This window comes from Ostrea edulis, chromosome 5, assembly GCF_947568905.1.
Source record: "Ostrea edulis chromosome 5, xbOstEdul1.1, whole genome shotgun sequence".
NCBI classification, from domain to species: Eukaryota; Metazoa; Mollusca; class Bivalvia; order Ostreida; family Ostreidae; genus Ostrea; species Ostrea edulis.
This window is the reverse complement of record NC_079168.1, coordinates 91,500,569-91,523,423: the sequence shown is the minus strand read 5'-3', so window position 1 is coordinate 91,523,423 and position 22,855 is coordinate 91,500,569. Positions and strand designations below refer to the sequence as shown.

General features: G+C 36.3%; 1 protein-coding gene across 1 annotated transcript; it reads right to left on the bottom strand.

Moving 5' to 3' along the window:
* Nucleotides 1-1,035: 1,035 nt before the first annotated feature.
* LOC125650972 (endoplasmic reticulum aminopeptidase 2-like) lies at nucleotides 1,036-21,636 on the bottom strand. Its single transcript, XM_048879555.2, has 15 exons — nucleotides 21,048-21,636; nucleotides 20,691-20,964; nucleotides 13,839-13,959; nucleotides 13,311-13,465; nucleotides 11,113-11,226; nucleotides 10,738-10,860; nucleotides 10,093-10,224; nucleotides 9,307-9,464; nucleotides 7,884-7,966; nucleotides 6,955-7,082; nucleotides 5,025-5,080; nucleotides 4,788-4,932; nucleotides 4,580-4,656; nucleotides 1,898-2,002; nucleotides 1,036-1,219 (listed from the first exon to the last, which is right to left on the bottom strand). The coding sequence occupies exons 1-15, from the start codon at nucleotides 21,521-21,523 to the stop codon at nucleotides 1,144-1,146; spliced, it is 2,223 nt and encodes a 740-aa protein (XP_048735512.2). The 5' UTR covers nucleotides 21,524-21,636; the 3' UTR covers nucleotides 1,036-1,143.
* Between the last annotated feature and the right edge of the window lie 1,219 nt (nucleotides 21,637-22,855).

The window sequence follows — 22,855 nt, the reverse complement described above, 5'->3', positions numbered from 1 at the left end:
TAACTCCTATAAGCAATACAAAATAGCTAGTTGGGCAAACACGGACCCCTGGACACACCAGAGTTGAGATCAGGTGCCTAGGAGGAGTAAGCATCCCCTGTCGACCGTTCACACCCGTCGTGAGCCCTATATCCTGATCAAGTAAACGGAGTTATCCATAGTCAAAATCAGTGTGCCAAGAACGGCCTAACAATAGGTATAAAACATGCCAGACAACATTTGACCCAATGATAGGTTGTATTGACGAACTAGATCATTATAACGACCATAGAATTTGCGAAATGCTGACTTCAATCGAGACTGTTGAAACCCCTGTACCATCAACTTGTTTGTCAGTAGCTTGCCTTGATTTAAAAACTGAGTATACGCAGAACAAGCTCTAGCATGTCGAATCAGTTGAGCGATATAAACACCATATGCAGGTGATAATGGAATATTGCTACATAAATATGGGAAGTTGACGATGGAGAAGCTGAAATCATCCCGTTTATCATACAGTTGAGTTGTCAGTTTGCCGTTAATGTCTACTTTCAATAAAATATCTAAGTATGAAGCAGAAGTGGACGACTCTGTGGTGTCTTTTATTTCGAGCTCACAGGGATATATCGAATCGACATATGAATAAAAGTTATCATTGTTAATAGACAAAACGTCGTCGATATATCTAAATGTCGAAATGTAGGTCACAGCAAGAGATTTCTTCTCGCGTACAAGTTTTTAAATAAATTCTGCTTCATATCATTACATTAGGCGCTATACATGTAAATTAATAATAATAGTTATGCATTTTAATTCTGACACTATGAGTATTTTATTCACATGTATGTGCACATCGATTTTATATTATCTTTTCTTTCACAATTGCAAAGTGCTTTAGAGAACTAATGTTGATAGGGTGCTATATAAATCTTTTAATTACAATAACATTCCCGTGCTTTTATCGAGAAATAAATGCACTGAAACAACCCAGGTTCATTACCGACAAGACATTGGTAAATAAATGTCAATAAACAATTAAAAGATAAAGACGAGATCTACAGAAAAAATATTTATATGTTTGCAAAAACATTTAGCGACCATGTATGTCCCTTTCCGTATTTGGATTACACAACATTTTGGATCATTGACAAGGAATCGATGCAATTAGAATGGCCATTCTCTTTCATTTACATATCCCAGACCATCATCAATCAAGTTGGTGAGCACTTCCTGCTCAATTCTACAAGATAGAAAGACATTTAACCACAAGCAACTAATCTTATTCAAATCTTATTTAGATCCTCAACACAAATCAATCTACATTTGAAAAAAAAAACAAAACCCGTTCCTTATATTCCCTATTCTTTCTCTTCATACTTGTAGGGGGCCCTCTCAAAGTGAGAAAGAGGATTGGCAACAAACGTCACGAGGAGGCTAAACATACTCTTATACAATTTTTCACTGATTCACTACGATCATTTCATAGCGTTTTTGAAGACACGGTGTTGGAGGAACATCCCTCCATTTTAGTGTGTATAAACTTAACGTCCATTCCTACTAATCTCTGGATTAACAATCATCTTTGTGAAAGTGGTATTAATTATCCGCAAGTTTAACGATAAAGAAAACCAATTTTTTATCTGAAATTTTCCCTTCAACTGTATAAACTCTTCACGATTTCATGGCGAAGTTTTAGTCAAGATCTATTTTTCTTTAAGGAATAAATTCACCGATTATACAAATCACCCAAAGATTATATTCCATTGTTTGTATACTCACTATAATACAAACATCCTAGACGAATATTCAGGTCTTATGATCAGGGGAGAGGTCAGTGCTTTTATCAAGAAATAAAAGACAATGAAACGGCGTAGATTTATCACTGACAAACCCTCGGTAAGCGTAAAATCAGATATACTTCTCTTTGTTCCTCGCCCGCTGATGAAGATATCTTTTGGATTTCTTGGAAGCTTTCGTAGGACAGAAGCGCCGTCTAATCTGATCCAGTTGTTCACAAAGGCGACTTCATTGAATAGAAAATCATTATCAAATTTGATTTGTCATAACAATAAGGTGGGTTTTTTTTCATTGAAAGTTTTTTGTTTGGGTGGAAATATGATATAAAAACAATTACCATTTATCAAACAATAGGAAATTATTTCATTATTTTTAATTTTTCTTGTAGTAATTGGATGCGTTGAGCTGTGATATTTTGTATGCGACAACTATCAAATATATACATTCGTTTGACCCACAAAAACGTGAGGGTCGTGGTTCTTGTTTTTGTGTCAAGGTTGATTCAAGATAACAAGTTTCCTTTTCATAGACCTTGAACAATTGTATACCGTGAATAATTAATGAGGCAATTTGATTGGGCGCCCACAGTACACCCTGAGCGAATTTGTCCAATGAAGAAGACGCATTCAGCCCAATTTCGGTATGCAATTGTTGTGATAGCAAAGTTAAGTAAATGCTACCTTTAAAAACAGAAGAGTTTCGTTACTATAACGATTACTTTGATTGGACGATATCTTTAAATATCTATTCATGAGAACGAGCTAGTAGGAATGAATGGACCCACGGGTGATGGAGAGAGAAACGAAGCGTAATCAACCGTGGGTTTCCGACGATGATTGCTACATGGCCCACATGCTTCGAGATAGAGCTCTTCTGTGTAGGAGGTCCATTAAATGGAACTTTTAATGCCGAAGTGGGACAGCGTGGACCTACAGTCAGTGAGGAAGACTATGAAATGTCTTAAAAGCGGCTTCTCTTTAAGTATGTAAATGTAGGAAATACAAAATAATATCGAAATGAATATTTAACTAAAGTGGAAACATAAAAACAATGCCATATTTACAAGTAATGGGTATGATACGTAGGAGCAACGAAATAACGTGATATGATAAGAATTCCGTGTATTTAATTACTCTCCGATACTTACTATTTACTTAGTTTATGTATCAGTTAAAGAAGGTGTTGCACGTCTCATGTTAATTTCCCTGAAGGTGTTGTTTGAAAGATCAAAAAAATTAAGTTATTCAAATATATGATAAAACCAACTGGAACGTATGTCTTGATTCAAGAATTTTTGAAAATAAGTTTTAAAGACGTGTATTGACAAAATTAGCCAAAATATTTCGAGTTTAAATCAAGCAATAAGCGATTTATATGATTTTTAGCGTCAAAATGGAGGGGTATCCCCGAATTTTAGAAAAACTGCCTCCGTGAAACAAAATAGATTTAGCATGAACATGTTCTTCGAGTTTTTCTCTAAAAAAAAAAAAAAAAACTGTCGCTTTGAAATTTTGTTTCACGAGGGCATTGTTTTGTAAATTTAAAAAAATCGAAACTTCACTGGTATTATTTTCAACTTCACCTGTACGTTAATTTTCCTTAGAGATTTATGGTCTACTGCGTGGTGTAGTGGATAAGGTCGTCGAATCTTTTATATAAAGATTTTTAAAACGACCGGGTTCGACTTCCTCACGAATATATTTTTTTGGTTCATATTACGTTAGTCATCTAGATTTTTTTTCTTAATTGAAACACGCATCTAGATTTTATAAATGTTTCATGTCAAATCTCTATTTATTACCATGTGCCGAGTTTGAAATAAGCTTCCAACCTGGACACTGTTTAGTTTGTGAATAGGACTCTCAACAAATACGTCGAATACCACATGCAATACCTGTGTTTTAATAGTCAAGGCTCCTAACAAGAACTCGTATGTTTTTCTGAATGAAAGTTGTGCCTTTTACAAAAAACCGTTGTGAACTTTGCAAAGCTTTGGAAGAAAAACTTTAAGGCCAAACAAGGTAAATAACCGTTGAACAGTTTGAGTTTATATGTATTCCAGTTGCAAATTGCTATGTTGAATCAATTTTTACTGGTGTATGTACTTCGGATAACGTTGAACTTTATCAATGCGTATTAAACTACCCATATTTTCTTTTGTGGCCAGAGTCATGTACAGTTGCCAATTGTTGGTTGTAGAAAATAAAACATACGAGTATAAGAGCTTCTGGACTGTAGTAGTATAGAATATTAAATATTTGATACACTCGTAACATGTAATCGTATACATTGTATCTGATATTCACAAAAAGAGAAGACAATATAATTTTCACGATTTCAAAAATTATGTTTCCACAACATGTATAATGTATTGACACATAAAATGTATTAGGCTTCTCCGTAGTACTGGGGAATCCTTTATGGTATTTAAATGACAAATACGCAATGAGTATAAATATGGATGAGGGTCAGTTCTACGTCACGAGTGCTGGCACGTAGCTCCGATTAGGGAAAATTCCCGCTTCGATGCAACGCCCTCTTTTGGTGATGAAACTGTGTACGAGAAACTTACTAAGCAGATTCGCTTATGCAAGGCTGAAAATTTGTCCCACTCCCGTATGTAAACAAATTGTTTCGTACCTTATTATGTACGAGAGTTCTCCAAATGGAAATACATGCAATTCGGACGTATCTCGACACCGAGAAGAAAGTAAATGCATATATGGTGCATATCATCTAATTCGTCTGATTGATGACGATATTACCTCCTTAACAATACTGTTATATTAAATGTCTTTCTTACGCAGTGGAGAAATCTTCATTCTTGCCACAACTAGTCATCTCCCCATGCTTTTTCGTTGTTATATTGCAAAGCTGTATCTATAATAAAAAAAAAATCTTGGTGAAACTAAAGCAAATTTTACAATTTTTAATAGCTTTACAAATATCAAATACGTTCCAGGACCACTTATCATATCTATACGTTCCAGGACCACTTATCATATCTATACCTTGAGCAGATAAAACTCTGTTGTATTTCGTTTATTGTGCAGAAATTTCCCACAGAGAGCAACGGAGTACCAAGGGAGATAAGCATCTTCATTCTCCAAGTATTTTGTCAATTCCAAAGGCAGAGTCATGTTTACAAGTCCAGAGCTGTAAGATTGTGTTGAATATTACGAAGTGAAGTGGCGTTACTATGCAATTAACCATAGCATTAACACACGCAATAACAGAAAAGTACAAACCCTGCAAAGGCAAAGGCATCATTCAGTAAATGAGCTCTGTCTCCTTGTGAGAAGATCTGAATAAATTACAATTAAGTAATATACATTGAATTGATGACACCCAAATTCATTTTAAAAGACATTTTATTGATAATTAATGTTTTGGATTTATGTTTGATAGATAACGTTACGGTATATGTTCGGATACAATATCATGTGATACGCAGTTCTCGAGTTGAAAGCTCTTTTGTGTAGGAGGTGAATTTAGTGCTACTTCGAATTAAGTGGGACAAAATACTCCTACAAATAGAGATATAGATAAAGAGAGTCACACTTGTTGTAGCGATCACCTCAATTAAGCAATCACTTATCGCATGCAATCATATTTATCCTCACGATGAAAAACCGTAAATAAATATAGATGTAATTTCTAACATGGTTAACGGTCACCAACGTAATTTTGTTTTGCATTTAGCGGCCATTTTGGTTGATCACCATTACCATCCGGGGTTTTCATGATGGGATTTCCAAATGAAAGGGGATTTCAAATGCTTGATACGCAAAGAAGTGTACAGATGTACCAAGCGAGGTGTAGGTAAAGCGATCTAATTACATATGATTAAGAGTTCATATACGGCTAGGTTAAAGCACATTTGTAATTGAACCGTATGTTCCTAGACGCAGCGAAAACAGTTCTTACACTTAATGAACGGCGTGAAGCGATTAAATGGATAGATTCGGAGCTTAGTGCCCTTGCCGTTACGTTTAACATTGGAAAGACACGACAAATCTACTAGAAAGAAAAGCAGAGGTTAAATAGACAGGGACAAACCAGCTTTTGAACCAATAAAGGACCTGGATGAGGAGAAAGGAGGAAAGTAAGAGTGATGAGACAAAGGAGTCGATGTGGAGTCGTGAGGAGTTCTGTGAGTGTGTAAGAGGAAGTATGCAGGTGTGCATGGACAGGTGTGCATGGACATGTGGAAAATTTAACCAAATGTGACGTAGGTATCAATGACTTAAAAACAGAGGACTACATTAAATGCAAGTCTGAGATGCAGATCACAATGTGCTATATTTTAAGTACAATAGTTACAAAGTTACTAAAACAGATGGTGGTAATGGATTTATTATACAAATGTTACATTTCTTTCAATAAAGAATATACGTATGGAAATAATAACATATTTTGTCTCATTTTACAGCTGATGTGAATAACTGCACATGATCAATATCATGCAAATCCATGAACCTTTATTCAAAGGTCACCTCTTTTAAGAGGTCAATATGTGTGTTTCAAAATGGCGACTTTGTAAAATAAAGTTTGACTGTATATGTATTCATGGATGCTAACGGAAGTGAAAACGTTTAATTTGATTTTGGCACATTCTATGAGTCTGTGTCATATTTACCTGATGATTGCTGATCAGCTGTTGTCATATTTGCCTGATGATTGCTGATGAGCTTTTCTGTGTCATATTTACCTGATGATTGCTGATGAGCTGTTCTGTGTCATATTTACCTGATGATTGCCGATGAGCTGTTCTGTTTATATTTACCTGATGATTGCTAATCAGCTGTTCTGTTTATATTTACCTGATGATTGCTGATGAGCTGTTGTTATACTTACCTGATGATTGCTGATCAGCTGTTCTGTTATTTTTACCTGATGATTGCTGATGAGCTGTTGTTATATTTACCTGGGAATTGCTGATGAGCTATTCTGTTTATATTTACCTGATGATTGCTGATGAGCTGTTGTTATATTTACCTGGGGATTGCTGATGAGCTGTTCCGTCATACTTACCTGATGATTGCTGATGAGCTGTTCCGTCATACTTACCTGATGATTGCTGATGAGCTGTTCCGTCATACTTACCTGATGATTGCTGATGAGCTGTTCCGTCATACTTACCTGATGATTGCTGATGATCTGTTCCGTCATACTTACCTGATGATTGCTGATGAGCTGTTCTGTTATAGCTTTCCATGTTTCAGTATCATAGTTCACTCTATAATACCCACTCTCTCCATAGTTCCCTTTTACTAGTTTGTCATCGGATCTTATGGTAATAGTTTCTGTGTAAAGATTATCAAAACAGTAATACATCTGATTAGAATGAAAAAGTGAAGATAACGAATAGCAACCAACATTTCAAATCCTACAAAGAGTACAAAATCGAGAATAGGGCAAAATCGGACCGCTGAAAACACTATATGTAGGATCAGGTGCCTTGGACGAGTAAGCACACTCCTGTTTGCTAGTCACACCCTCTATCTTGATCAGGTAAACAGAGTAATTCGTAAACAAAATTAGCATCTAAAGAATTGAACGGCCTGAAAATGCGAAACACGTCAAAAACATTCGACCTAATGACAGGTTTATTTGCATATAAGATCATGATAACTACAACAAAATTTGCGAAATGCTGACTTTGAATGAGATTGTTGAAACCATCTGTAACATCAACGTATTTGTCAATATCCCGTATTGGTTTACACATTTATCATACTCAGAACATGTTCCCGCGTATCGAAGTAGTTTTAAATATCTATATGACAGCAAGAGAGAATTCCGAAACATCGTGAATTACTTCCATTTCGCAATGTCTTATTACTGTATTACCTTGTCCGATTTATTAAGGAGGTATTATTTCTGAAATCGTTCAATCTCTTCATCACACTAGGCACCTGACCCCACCTCTGGTGTGTCCAGGGGTCTGTGTTTGCCCAACAATCTATTTTGTATTGCTTATGGGAGTTATGAGATTGATCACTGTTCGTTATCTTCACCTTTCACTATGTGTATGATTTATGCAAAATTATTCAAGAGAACGATATTTTCTTCTTAAGATGAATTTACTTAGTTATTTCCAGTACCTGGCCTGTCCTTCAGCCAAGCGGTGTTGTACGTCATCTTTCCATCACAACCCAAGACGCCATAGACAAAGGGGATGTTCCATCTGTCAAAAAGAGGTTCACATGCCACACTATTCACCCACATGCCACACTACTCACCCACATGCCACACTACTCACCCACATGCCACAATATTCACCCACATGCCACACTACTCACCCGAGTCACCTTTCTCATACACAGACAAAGACTCGTGAATTTGGGATACCAAGAGTACAAATCCAAAAACATCAAATTTATACTACATGAGGACACATGAACCAAAGTAATTTTTAAAGGGGGGGATTTCTTTTTAACTGTATTTGTTCTAATCCTATGTAAAATATCATCTTGTCCATGCCTCGGGGAACATGGTTTTAACAATCTTACACTACATGAAGAAGATTGAATATCAAAATGATGAATTGTAATTTTGTTCTTGAGAAGAGGATTTTACCCCTCCCCCTTTATACCAATGTGTAAAATTTCAAACCCCTATTGTGCCTCTACCTTTGTCCCGGGAGTCAACTTTTGAAATAAACTTGAATCTTCAAAATGATGCTTTCATTCAGTGTGATGCATTTGCCTTTGTTGTATTTTTAAAAGAGGTGATTTTGCCATTATTTCCATTGAGAATTTGTGGTACCGCCCTTAATTTGATGCATCACAATGTCTATTCTGATTTCCTCCTATACATTCTGATTCTATAGTACTCCATCCTGGCCTTGGAGATATATGTGTGGACAAGATGTAATGTCCATACACCACACATAGAGGTTTTCATATGAATTTGACTATTGTTATTGGGAAGAATTTTAAAGATTTTTTTTAATACAAGCTACATACTATATTTCTAAGAAAAGATTGGACCCCCTTATGTTGATTGAAATTGGCAAAGTTGTTCCGTAGAAGATATAAAATGTTACGACGACAGAAGGCGGACAAATGATTAGAAAAGTGGCTTGATCATACAACATACGCGGTGTTTCTCACATTTTTTTCCCTCTCAATCTATTTTTCTGTATCTCCTCGATATGAATAGTTGTTGTATATTTAAGCAATATTACTATCCTTCGTACATCGACCTGGTTAACTATAGTGGTTTGATCTCCGGTTTCTCTCTTATTTGCTGTATAGTAACGTAGCAATGTTTATATATAGGCCTACAACCTTCTGTTACACATGAGATGACATTACAGTTTTATAACTAAATATAATTGAGAAACGTTGCATTTGTCCTTTTAAAGAGGAAGTTGAAGGTACTGAAATGATGTTAGTTATGACTCCTTATCTCAATACTTAATGTTTGAATGTCCCTTCATAATGCATAATGCTGACTTGTAATGTTTTCGTTCGAATAAAAATATATACTAATGATATGAATATCGATTGTTTTCTCAAATACTTGATTCCTGATTGGAAGTCTTGGTTGTTGAAGAAGGAAAATCTTTGCTGTGAAATGTGGACTTTTGCATCTTGTCGGGTGACCGTGACGACAGGGTAACCTGCTTCACTGACCCATGTCTCCATGACAGACTTTACATCTAATCTATCTTTTGATGACTGGAGATGAAAACATAAGCTTTTCAAGTGTAACCAATGTTTAATGGTACATCTTAAGAAACATTTCTTATATTTATAATCCAATGCTAGGAGAGCTGATAATGATCCCATTCATCAATTCAGATTCAGTTGTTGGTATGTACCAGTACGTGAACAGAGGTATTGTTCAGCCGTTCCCTGAAGATTTCACATTTAGACTTCATCTGAGTTCAAAACTAGTGGCAAGAAAAGTGAATAAACTATAGAAGACGCGAGATGCGATGTTTCACTTCATCAAAACTTCAACATGGAATGACATCGATTCAAGCATCATTTATCAGCTCTTAATGAGTAAAACTCATATTTTTCAGATAGACGACGTATCTTAATACATATTAAATAAGTCGTTCCTAGCAAAACGGGTCCTTACGTATTTTAGTGCTAAAGTGTGAACTATAGAGAATAATCCCTCCAAATATTAGAGGAATAGGGCCTATTGATTGTCGTTAAAATATCACAGTAAATCAGAGACCCTTTTCTTTACAAATATGCAAAAAAGACGTCACATTTTTCATTCTGACTTTTTTTTGATAAACATTGTTATATAAGGGTCTGTTTTTGCTAGGAACGGCTCAAATTGTTTACTTACGTTCGATAAAGCTTGCCAGAGATCATCAGTCACCACGCTACCGAATAGGTTTTTCTTCAGATAAGATTTTATTCCAATGTCGAAAACAGTTTCGCCAAGTAAACTTTCTAGCATGCGCAGAAGAGAGGCTCCCTTAATTAGAACCCCAAAAAATCCATAAAAATAAAATCTCTACACATACGACTTTCATGTCAGTGACTATGTTTATGAAAAAATGTCAACTTTGAATTTAATTCGTATGAAATGAGATAAATGCAATATACCGTAAACGTGAACCCTTTTCTTGAGTGATTGTTTGCAATTTATGTACACTAAGCATTTTGTAAGTAGAAGCGTAGCACCCCTCATGCATAGCTCTGATCCTTAGACAAATTTGACTCCAGTCTTTGGCACTCTTTTAGTTCTTACAAGTTTATTGTTATTTCGGATTTCCAAAATTTCAGCTTGAGCATCACTGAAGAGACATTATTGTCGAAATGCGCATCTGGTGCATCAACATTGGTACCGTATATTATAGGTTTTACAGAGCATATTAATAATGGTGTGCATTGTATCAGTAATACGAATTTTCCCCTTATAGCAGAATTAGCAAAGACTACATTAGCGTGAAATTTCTACGTTAACATTGTCAAACTCTGTCTTTACCTTTGAATACGTAGTACAGCCAAACAGTGCAGTTTCTGGATTTGAGATTGGTTGTACTAATGAAGGAGGCGTTTTGAAATCTTCGCATCCCATAGACCTTATCCTGGCGGTAAACTCATTTTCCTTACAAAATGATAATAATAATCATCAGCATAAATACTGCACCTTCCTTTAAAATCCTTACACATTATATATTAGTATTGCACAAATGTTTAATTTTGATTCTTTTCAATTTCCTTCAATGAAGGTTATAGATGGCAGAAAAATTAGTTTATCCATGTGTGTGTACGTGTATTTAGTCACTTTATATCAAAGTCTTGTCAAATTATCTGAAGTATGTACGATTTCTTAAGAAATGTATAATTCAACATTCACCAAAGTCCAGATAGCGTTCACTGCCTGAAGTCCCTTGAATGTCATGAAGGTAGCGAATCCCTCGTTCAGCCAAATGTCATTCCACCACTTCATGGTAACAATGTTACCAAACCACTGCATACATAAACAGTTTAAAAGCAATTTAACTCTTTTTCGAAACTTTTAAGTAGCATGGAAATCTGATGAGAACTTAAAATTATATATATATATATATATATATATATATATATATATATATATATATAATTTACAATCTAATTAAAATTAGATCCTTTGATCCGCTCATCTACTATCGTTACACAAGGGATAGTAGATGAGCGGATCAAAGGATCTAATTTTAATTAGATTGATATAATTTAATTCTTATTGTATCCTTGTCTCTGATTGGTCAAATTCCAATTGAGGAACGCAATTTATTTTTGTATAACCTGGTTTGGTATGGGAACTATTTTTTTTTCTCTCTCTCTAAATTTACATCGCAGCACTGTTTTCAGCCTTCTATGGAATAGAAAGTCAACGTGCACAATAAGATACTTCGGTTTGATACACATGTTGTTTTCTCGTTGTCAATATTAGCATCTAGGCCTACTTGTACGCAAATCACTTTTGTAAAACATCTTTCTCTGCATGTATGGTCGAATAATACTATTAATAGATTAAAACAAAGATATTATACTGTATTCGAATTAATGATTTGACAAGTAAGCATTACCCTGTTTATTTTGAAATACATTTCCCACTGAGGAAAGGGGGGGGGGTGAGGGGTGGGGGCTGCGTTGTTTCATTCCTTGATCCGTCTTTCAAGAAAGCAAACAAAAATTCAACGTCACATTTTATCACATGACGTCAGACACATTGACATGTGGATCGCTATTTGTTTAAATACTTGCTTACATATTTTCTTGTGTCCGATTTACTATTAGCGACAACATTGCTTACAAGGGTATGTTTTCGTTTAGTAGAAGTTTTCAAAGAGTTGAAAGCCGTAAATTATTGCATTTTCTGATATTTTAAGATTTATTTTGGCCTAAATAATGCAATTTCCCGTATTTTCTAATCTGTCGGAGATGAGCGACTTCAAAGTCGATCTCTATCTCTAAAGGGCAGCGAAATAAGCATTACATGGATAGTCTACACATATTTTCTATCATGATAAACTTCACTTTCGATACAATATTTTGATAAATGACTAGGCTCCGTAGAACTAAGACCTTTGGCTTCGCAGTTAGATGCTTCGTGTCGCTGTTGCTAAGTAAATCATTGCGCGGCTTGGTTGACTTGTATTTTTCCGAGTTTATGTACATTTTGATAAACGAAAGTTAGCATCTTTGTCTCTTGCATTAAATTATAAGGAATGACTTTAATTCTGGGGCAAGTTATACGAGTATAACCTGGTTTGGGTCAGTTTACGCTTTCTTATAATCCGCTTCCTTATATATATATATATATATATATATATATATATATATATATATATATATATATATATAATTCGAGTTTTGTGTCTTGACTTTATATATATATATATATATATATATATATATATATATATATATATATATAACTCGAATATATATATATAGATCTACATATTAAATAAAATATGACAACACGTTGTAATACGTAGGCGCTTTCTTTTTTAAAAAAAATCTTCAGGCGTTTAATTTGTTGGTGGATCGTACAGATTTGCCGGACACTGAGCCAATTTTTCACATTTAGTAACATAGCGACATTACGTCACAAACAGCGGAACGTTAAATTTAAACAAATCTAGACGTCATTACATACTGACTATAGATAAATAGATAGATAGATGATGAAACGCTAAAGCTTTCCTCGACGTCTTCAAGTTTCTTTGAGATAAATATTTGCAATCAATATGAACAAGGGAAACATTGAAACGCACCCGTCTAGAGGGTGCGGAAAGAACTGCTTTCATTTAAACATAATTGTGATAAAACTTTTAAAGAAAAAATTCCAAAAAATATAAGTCGTAAATGGTACGATTATGTAACGTACCCAATAAAACATATAATATGAATTGTTTTTTAAAGATACCGGGTATCTGTCGTTGTGATTATATATTGATGCGCTTAAAGTTACACACAAAGACAGACATACTCGTACATTGGGATAAATCACTGCTTCCTCTTCTCTTAACTATCCTGACCTTCTCGAAAACTCAATGCTTTCATTACCTGGTGAGCAAGTTCGTGTGTCACCAAACTGGTTATCCGAAATTTCGTCCGATACGAGGCTTTAGCTGGATTGTACAATACATAACTGGGTAAACCTGTGATTAAGCCCCAGTTTTCCATACCACCAAATCCAAGAGAGGGGACCGTGATAATATCTACAATTTACGTCATCAAAGTAAGAAAACCAGCAGAAATGTATAATCAAAACACAATAAACTGTACAGTATTCGTCTTCACTGATTACGTGCATTTACGAGATAAGATGAGCACAATCTAATTAAAACCAGATCTTTGATCCACTCTACTATTCTTATGTCAATTTGTATTAGCAGCATCATAATATCGGAGCGGATCAAAGATCTAGTTTTAATCTGACTGAAATGAGCATGGTTTGCACTTGACGAAGGAAAGCAAAACGACGATATAAATGGATGTCAGTGTTTCCATCCCATGAATTTGTTATTCAATCGTTAATCTAAATCTACGAAATTGTTTGTGTTTTCCGTGAATACTAGTATGTCAGCATACCTAGTTTGGGCAGTGGATAAGGCACGTCAAACAGACCGCTGAAGTAATCGAACACTTTACTAGCCACTCTCAGGGCGTAGTCGGCTTCTTTTATCTTATCTCGAGAGGCATACACTGTCACCTATGGCACATTTCAAGAATGTCATTAATGATGCAATTAAAAACTTAATATCAGCCAGAATTTTATACCTCTATTCTTTTCTTTTCGAATATTTCCTTACATAAAATATCTTGTGCGTCAGCAACAGAACACAGTTTTCAAAGGGTGGAGCCAAATAAAAAAAAAAGTGTGCCACAACTTGGTTTTTATGGTCTCATGCTAGGTAAAGAACACCCATTGTACTATTCGACATGGCAGGCATGTACATCACAAAAAGTTTCCCCTGGTTTTACTTTCAGCTTATCCGACGTATCTATAATATTTACTTATATTTCATCAACGCAACATCTCTTATGTTTTCTAAACACATTGTATGTACATATACGTATTTCCTCAAAACATACAGAATGGGTTGCCCTCGATATACACAAAGGTCAATTTACAAACCACGGTTACATTTGAGATAACTGAGCATTTTTGGCAACTATATATAAAAAACATTTCATCTGTTGTCACTTCAGAGATAAATTACACTCTATTTAAATTTCCCCACCAATTGTTGGATCTGTACATATCTAACTACCCTTTGTTGGATTTGTACATATCTAACTACCCTTTGTTGGATTTGTACATATCTAACTACCCTTTGTTGGATCTGTGTATATATAACTACCCTTTGTTGGATCTGTGTATATATAACTACCCTTTGTTGGATCTGTGTATATCTAACTACCCTTTGTTGGATCTGTACATATCTAACTACCCTTTGTTGGATCTGTGTATATATAACTACCCTTTGTTGGATCTGTGTATATCTAACTACCCTTTGTTGGATCTGTACATATCTAACTACCCTTTGTTGGATCTGTGTATATATAACTACCCTTTGTTGGATCTGTGTATATCTAACTACCCTTTGTTGGATCTGTACATATCTAACTACCCTTTGTTGGATCTGTGTATATATAACTACCCTTTGTTGGATTATTTTGAATCAATAAATCAAGTTTATTCTTTTTGTTAAAATTCTATAAAGAATGTGGTGACTATACATGAAAGGAAGAAGGAACAAGAATTTCAATCGAAAATGCACCATTTTGAATCAATTTTTAAAAAACATTTCCGGGGAGCACCCCCCCCCCCTATTGGGAAGGGGTTAACCCCTCCCTTGCCCTTCAGGCCTCAATACCACCAGTAAGGTCTGGATCCGCCACTGGTTATAACAATCTAGTTTGCCAATACAACCTATCATTGAGTCAAATGCTGTCTGATGTGTTTCATACCGATTGTTAGACCGTTCTTGGCACACTGATTTTGACTAGGATAACTCCGTTTACCTGATCCCGATATAGGGCTCACGGCGGGTGTGACCGGTCGATAGGGCATGCTTACTCCTCAAGGCACCTGATCCCACATCTGGTGTGTCCAGAGGTCCGTGTTTGCCCAACTCTCTATTTTATAAATGCGTATAGTAGTGACAAAGCTGGGAAAAAGGATTGTACCAACAGGCGCTTGCTTCATATTTCAATTAAAACTGATTATGCAAAATATTAAGCAAGCGCCTGTTGGTACATTCATCCACAAATTCCACTGTTTTAAAATACATAATAATGCATTAGTATGAAATGGTGGATTCTGAGGATGACTTCCTGTTCTCTCTGTAATTTCTGCTTCCCTTGTTCATAATAAGTTTTGATTTTACAAAGTACTGACCTCCTCATAACATTATCACATAAAATATTTTCTGTTTTCCGTCTTGTTCCGTTTTGTTGGATCTGTGCATATTTAACTACCCTTTGTTGGATCTGTACATATCTAACTACCCTTTGTTGGATCTGTACATATCTAACTACCCTTTGTTGGATCTGTACATATCTAACTACCCTTTGTTGGATCTGTACATATCTAACTACCCTTTGTTGGATCTGTACATATCTAACTATCCTTTGTTGGATCTGTTAGTCTGATACATCCTTAATTGTTTTAGCTACAGTTGATGAACTTACGACGCCATTGTTTTCTTTCTATGAAAGGGAAAGATACCGAGCAAGTGAACAATCTTATGACTCTTATTAACAATACAAAATAGAGAGTTGGGCAAACACGAACACTTGGACACAACAGAGGTGGGTTCAGGTACCTAGGAGGAGTAAACAAACCTGTAGACCGGTCACACCCGCCGTGAGCCTTATGTCTTGATCAGGTAAACGGAATAATCCCGTAGTCGATAAGCAAGAAGGCAGTGTGCGAAATTAACCACAGGTGCTTGTGGACAGGACTTCCGGTACCCCCCTTCTTTTATTTTTAAATGTTCAATTCCTTGGGTATTTCGGACCTATTATTGATAAAATATGTAACTTCAGAGGTTATCTATTTCAATGGAATACACAAATCTCGCATAGAAACCGTTTTTAAAAATGTCATATCACCGATCATAATATATGAACAAGGTGTGCAACTCAGCCAGCGACATGTTGAAAAAATCTACACCTCGCTGAGAAATCCTATCGAAATAACACCAATAATGCACATCCCAACTGAAAAGAACGGTCATTCTAAATCTACTGATGATTCGTGGATTAAATGCATCGCTATTTGGTGCGCAATAACTACTTCACACCGCTCAATTTCATCGTTTTAACCTCGCTACTTTTCATTTCTGATTATAACGAACGGAAGTTGTAATGCTGGAATATTTCTGTCGCAGCCAACTATTTTTAGAACGAGAAAACCCGGGACGAGGTCTTCCGAATACCATTAGCTACATGAAAAGGAAAGAGAATACCGATCAAAATATTTCAAATCGGTTGTGGAAAGACTTTAAAGACATGCACACTTACACATTATTGGAACCATACCACTTTTGATATATCCAAATATACTATCATTGTAAAGTCTTAACCCTATACGATATGATTTGGATCATAATGGTGTTGACACAATGCCCCCCCCCCCCCCCCCCCCGAATAACCTACATGAGTTGACTTTATTGTGTTTGCAAGACATTGCTGATAAGCAGTAGAGAGTTTCAACCAAAAAGTCGAATCATGTATGTTCTTTGGAGAAAGGTGGGGGCCTGAACCCCTGTGAATAGGTCATACTGAACAGATCGATGTTTGATTATAATTATCTAAAATGATATTGGGAGTGGGGTAGGGGTAGAAGCCGGTAGTTTTTTTTTTATCACGATGTGAACTATACACAAAATATGTGTGCGATGCATGCACAAGTGCTGGTTGTTGATATTTGTTTAATCTTATATTTAAGTTATAACATAAAGTTTTGACATTCCTTTATCAATTAATTTGTCCCCCCCCCCTACTTTTTAATCGAATTTGGATCTGATCATATCTAAGGGGCTTGATAAACTATTTTGTTTCTTTTTAAAAAACGAATGTTAGCCAATGCTATATAGTTGGCCTTATAACTGAAATGTGGAACATTGTCAATATATTGTGTTTTCATGGTTCTTTCTGATATCCATGATAAATTACCTACCCAACACTATGAGGGATGTGCTAGTCTTTCCACAACCGACTTGACCAGTTAAATGAAATTACATGTAGCTGGACTTGATTACTATGATCGGTATTCTCTTCCCTTTTCGTGTAGCTAATGGTATTCGGAAGACCTCGTCTCGGGTTTTCTCGTTCTAAAAATAGTTGGCTGCGACAGAAATATTCCAACATCACAACTTCCGTTCGTTATAGTCAGAAATGAGAAGTGGCGAGGTTAAAACGATGAAATTGAGCGATGTGAAGTAATTATTGCGCACCAAATAGCGATGCATTTAATCCACGAATCATCAGTAGATTTAGAATGACCGTTCTTTTCAGTTGGTATATGCATTATTGGTGTTTTTTCAATAGGATTTCTCAGCGAGGTGTAGATTTTTTCCAACATGTCGCTGGCTGAGTTGCACACCTTGTTCATATATTATGATCGGTGATATGACATTTTTAAAAACGGTTTCTATGCGAGATTTGTGTATTCCATTGAAATAGATAACCTCTGAAGTTACATATTTTATCAAAAATACGTCCAAAATATCCAAGGAATTGAACATTTAAAAATAAAAGAAGGGGGGTACCGGAAGTCCTGTCCACAAGCACCTGTGAAATTAACCATGGACCGATAGGCAATGTCTATAGAAAATCGAATCGGTCTATAACGATCAAAATTTTTAGCTATAGACCGACTTGTCAATAGGAATTCTGAGTAAAAACTGGTTTCCTGCCGCTTATTAAACATATATGAGAAGCAGGGCCAGTTTATATGTATTACGCTGATGTTTCTGTTCACCCCTTAGCTGTAATAAAATGTTCCACAATGTAATAATTACAAATCATTCGGATGAGATTATTCCATTTCAACAGGGGGGGGGGGGGGGGGGTATTTACTCAATGTTCGTCATTTTTGTGCAAATTCGGAATGTTCTTTTTTGAACGGTTAAAATATGTGGAAGGTGCACATCCTGGAATCAAAAGGAAAGTGGTCAGTACAACAAGTTCCAGCAAGGCTAAACTCGCAGAAAATTATGAGAAAATGTGACTCAGATGAGGAATCAGACTGAAACTGAGCTGGAACAAAATGAAAAATAAAACGGAATTCTAATTGAAAAGCTTGTGCATGAAATTGAAAAAGAATATAATTAAATTTATTTTTTAAATAACAATTAATGAATATTGCATGTTAAATTTTGGTCTATAGGAATTTGTTGTGGTCTATAGGAAATGAAATGACTATGGACCGAAAGTCTATAGGACTTTAAAGTTGGTTTCGCACACTGAGAAGGGCCTAACAATCGGTATGAAACACGTAGACAGCATTTGACCCGATGACAGGTTGTATTGGCAAACTACTACGTGCGAAGTTCACACAATGCATACGTTATACAAAGATGACCGAGAGTTAAATTAGTCTACAACAAGAACAATTTATTTACACAAGCGTCAAATTCCGCTGCGACCACTAGATACCTATCAAAACTATAATATGTAAAGTAAAAACTGATAATAACAAACAGTGATCAATATCATAAATACGGTAAAGAATACGAAATCGATAGTAAGGCAAACACGCTGATCCCCTGGAAATGTTAGAGCCTATGTAAAGCAATTTAGACAGTATCATGTTTTTTTATCGAAACTTTTTTCCCCTGCATTAGTCATTCAGCATATACACGCCGGATATTCGGATACTAAGAACCGGGTAAGACATTAAGAACCGGGTAAGACATTAAGAACCGGGTAAGACACTAAGAACGAGTAAGACACTAAGAACCGGGTAAGGCACTAAGAACGGATAAGACACTAGGAACCGGGTAAGACACTAAGAACCGGGTAAGGCACTAAGAACCGGGTAAGACACTAAATACCGGGTAAGGCACTAAGAACCGGGTAGCACACTAAGAACGAGTAAGACACTAAGAACGGGTAAGGCACTAAGAACCGGGTAAGGCACTAAGAACGGGTAAGACACTAAGAACCGGGTACGGCACTAAGACTCGGGTAAGACATTAGAAACCGGGTAGGACACTAAGAACGGGTAAGACACTAAGAACCAGGTAAGACATTAAGAACCGGGTAAGACATTAAGAACCGGGTAAGACACTAAGAACCGGGTAAGGCACTAAGAACGGGTAAGACATTAATAACCGGGTAAGGCACTAAGAACCGGGTAAGGCACTAAGAACCGGGTAAGACACTAAGAACCAGGTAAGGAACTAAGAACCGAGTAAGACATTAAAAACCGGGTAAGGCACTAAGAACCGGGTAGGACACTAAGAACGAGTAAGACACTAAGAACGGGTAAGACATTAAGAACCGGGTACGGCACTAAGAACCGGGTAAGACATTAAAAACCGGGTAGGACACTAAGAACGGGTAAGACACTAAGAATCAGGTAAGACATTAAGAACCGGGTAAGACATTAAGAACCGGGTAAGACACTAAGAACCGGGTAAGACATTAAAAACCGGGTAGGACACTAAGAACGGGTAAGACACTAAGAACCGGGTAAGACATTAAGAACCGGGTAAGACACTAAGAACCGGGTAAGGTACTAAGAACGGGTAAGACATTAATAACCGGGTAAGGCACTAAGAACCGGGTAAGACACTAAGAACCGGGTTAAGGAACTAAGAACCGAGTAAGACATTAAAAACCGGGTAAGGCACTAAGAACCGGGTAGGACACTAAGAACGAGTAAGACACTAAGAACGGGTAATACACTAAGAACCGGGTAAGACATTAAGAACCGGGTAAGACACTAAGAACCGGGTAAGTCACTAAGAACGGGTAAGACATTAATAATCGAGTAAGGCACTAAGAACCGGGTAAGGTACTAAGAACGGGTAAGACATTAATAACCGGGTAAGGAACTAAGAATCGGGTAAGACACTAAGAACCGGGTCAAAGATTTCAAATGCCATTTTGGGATAAGTGCATAATATTCACTCTCAACGATTGTATGCGATGTTCACATCAGAAGCATCTCTCTCTCTCTCTTTTTTTTTTTTTTTTTTTTGACATTGGGCAATAGCCCTTAATACTCCTCGTCCTTTCGTTTGCCTGGGAAAATTATCCCTCCCCTTCTCTCTCTCTCTCTCTCTCTCTCTCTCTCTCTCTCTCTCTCTCTCTCTCTCTCTCTCTCTGGATGTATGTCAAGAAATCTTTCATTAAAGATACAATATGAAAATATAAAGTACGAACATTCGATATATTACACTATTAGAGTTAACACCTACTCACATTCATGCCGGTTTTGGTCTGGTTTGACAGGGATGCGAAGTCACAAATCGCAAAAGCCACCAAGTATGTGCTCATTTTGACGCTTTGTTGGAATGTGTCTAGCATTAGATTTTCTCCGAATGGCATGGAATGTACAAGTGGCATGTTGAAGAGCGATAAGTAGTCTTTGTCCCGAACTATCGACATCGAAAAATTGGCCTTCATATCCGGCTCGTCGAAGCAGGGAAATGCTCGTCGGGCAGAAATTGGTTCGAACTGGGTAGATGCCATCATTCTGAAACGTATTTAGTACATAATGAATATCATTTGACATTAACAAAATGAAGACAATGTTTTTGTTAAACAAATACAATGTACCCTGTTTCATGTTTATTGTTGAAATATTCAGTTATATAGAATCCATTTCCATCGCCATTCAAAAGACGTCCATAAAAATCAATTGTGATCAAAATTTCTGTATCCGACGGAATATCATTTTCAACTTCAAAGTACAGTTGATCATAGTGTACAACCGTTGTCTGTCTCCGTAGTTTGTGTAATTCATTGGAAGGCAAAGTTGTCAGCTTCACTCCAGAAATGACCAAGTCTTTGGAATGTAGGACGATAAAATTAGTGGCATTACGAACTTGACATTTGATTTTCACTCTGCCTGAGTATTCCGCTGCTGTGAGATTCGGGTGTAGAAAGATGTCGTATACGAGAGGAATAACTGATTTCGGAAGTCTTAAATTCCCCCACAGCGACTCCTCGCCATTTGTACCATTTTCTAAGGACCGAGCACCACATGGTATGGAGCCCGAGCATAAGATAATCAGAATATAGAGAAAAACCATGTTTGCTCTTCTGAAATGTTTTATCAGTAACTAGAAAGAACTTGCCACATCACTTAATAAAAGGTGGTTACTGGAGGATTAGCGCACCTCTTTCCCCGGACGATAATTTGTTTGAATTACCATTCATTACTGTCTGTAATTTATTAATTTTTTTTGCTCAGTTATGTATGGTATGTCATATTTCTCAGTCAGACTTCTGAATTTCGTTTATCACGTCAAATTGAAATTGCTCATGTCAAATTATAACTTTTAGCTAACTTTTAGAATATCTAATTTTAACTCTATATGCATGAAAGCTAGTAGCGTCTATGCACCTAAAGATGGGAGTTTAGAAATGTGATAACTAGTACGTCTTTGTCAGACGTAGATTTCGTATCATGATGTTTGTACCTTATTTCAATGGTGGGTTTGGAGGGGAGCGGGAGGGGTTTGAGGGGAGGGGGTGGTGGGTTTGGGAATCTGCTTCCGGTATAGCATTACTGACAGTAAACGACGGTATTTCAGCAGTTATAATGGTCAGCTCTTCAATATTTGTATCATCAACTGTAAGACGTGTATGCTGACCCCCCCTCCCCCTTATAATATCGATATATCTCAGCGACTATATAATATAAAAACTTAAAATAGGAAAGCTGATATCAAATTAAGTTAATAGGGCACATTATCATGTTCTCGATCTGCCAGACCGTCATCATTAAACACATCATCGCGTTATTGTAAAGGTTAAAAAACATTGATTTCCATCATTGGCAATTTTGGAGAATAACGTAAATCCTCCATGATGTGTAAATTATGGAAATATCGTGCAAAATTTCATCTTCGTGGAGGCAGCATTTGTAAAATAAACGAGGCTTCCTATTTATAGAAAGTTCCGTATATCAATGTTCTCCTTGTACGTCCTTATGTCGGTTCGTTTTGTCACATTTTCCTGTCATTCGAACTCCTCTTACATTTCAGGAGGTAGCAAATACTATTTTTGGTATAGGATTGACAATTTATTGCACAAATAGATGTGCAATTATACTTTAGAATTCTATTTAGTTCCGGTGGATCGGACTAAAAAGATTGAATTCCTCATTGAATGCTTGCTATCGAAACTCCTTATACAGTTAACGGTTTAAGGTAGAATGATACAACTGATGATTTTTCCTGTACCAATTCCTCATATATCTATAGAAACATCTGTTTTTCTGGATCAGTGACAGTAGTATCCATGGGAATACTTAGGAGCTATGATAAGAATATGCGTACCATCAATCGCCCCAACCACAGTTTGGGAATCCCCAGTTTTCCTCATAGCCCTTGACGACTTCCTTCAACGTTTCTCCTTCT

What these genes read in the sequence shown, in the direction of transcription:
- LOC125650972 (XM_048879555.2), bottom strand. Translation starts at nt 21,523, where the DNA reads ATGGTTTTTCTCTATATTCTGATTATCTTATGCTCGGGCTCCATACCA. An exon ending in TCTGGCAAGCTTTATCGAAC is followed by an intron (nt 9,465 to 10,092) that starts GTAAGTAAACAA and finishes TTTCATCTCCAG; the next exon opens with TCATCAAAAGATAGATTAGA. An exon ending in AGCTCATCAGCAATCATCAG is followed by an intron (nt 5,081 to 6,954) that starts GTAAGTATGACG and finishes TAATTTATTCAG; the next exon opens with ATCTTCTCACAAGGAGACAG.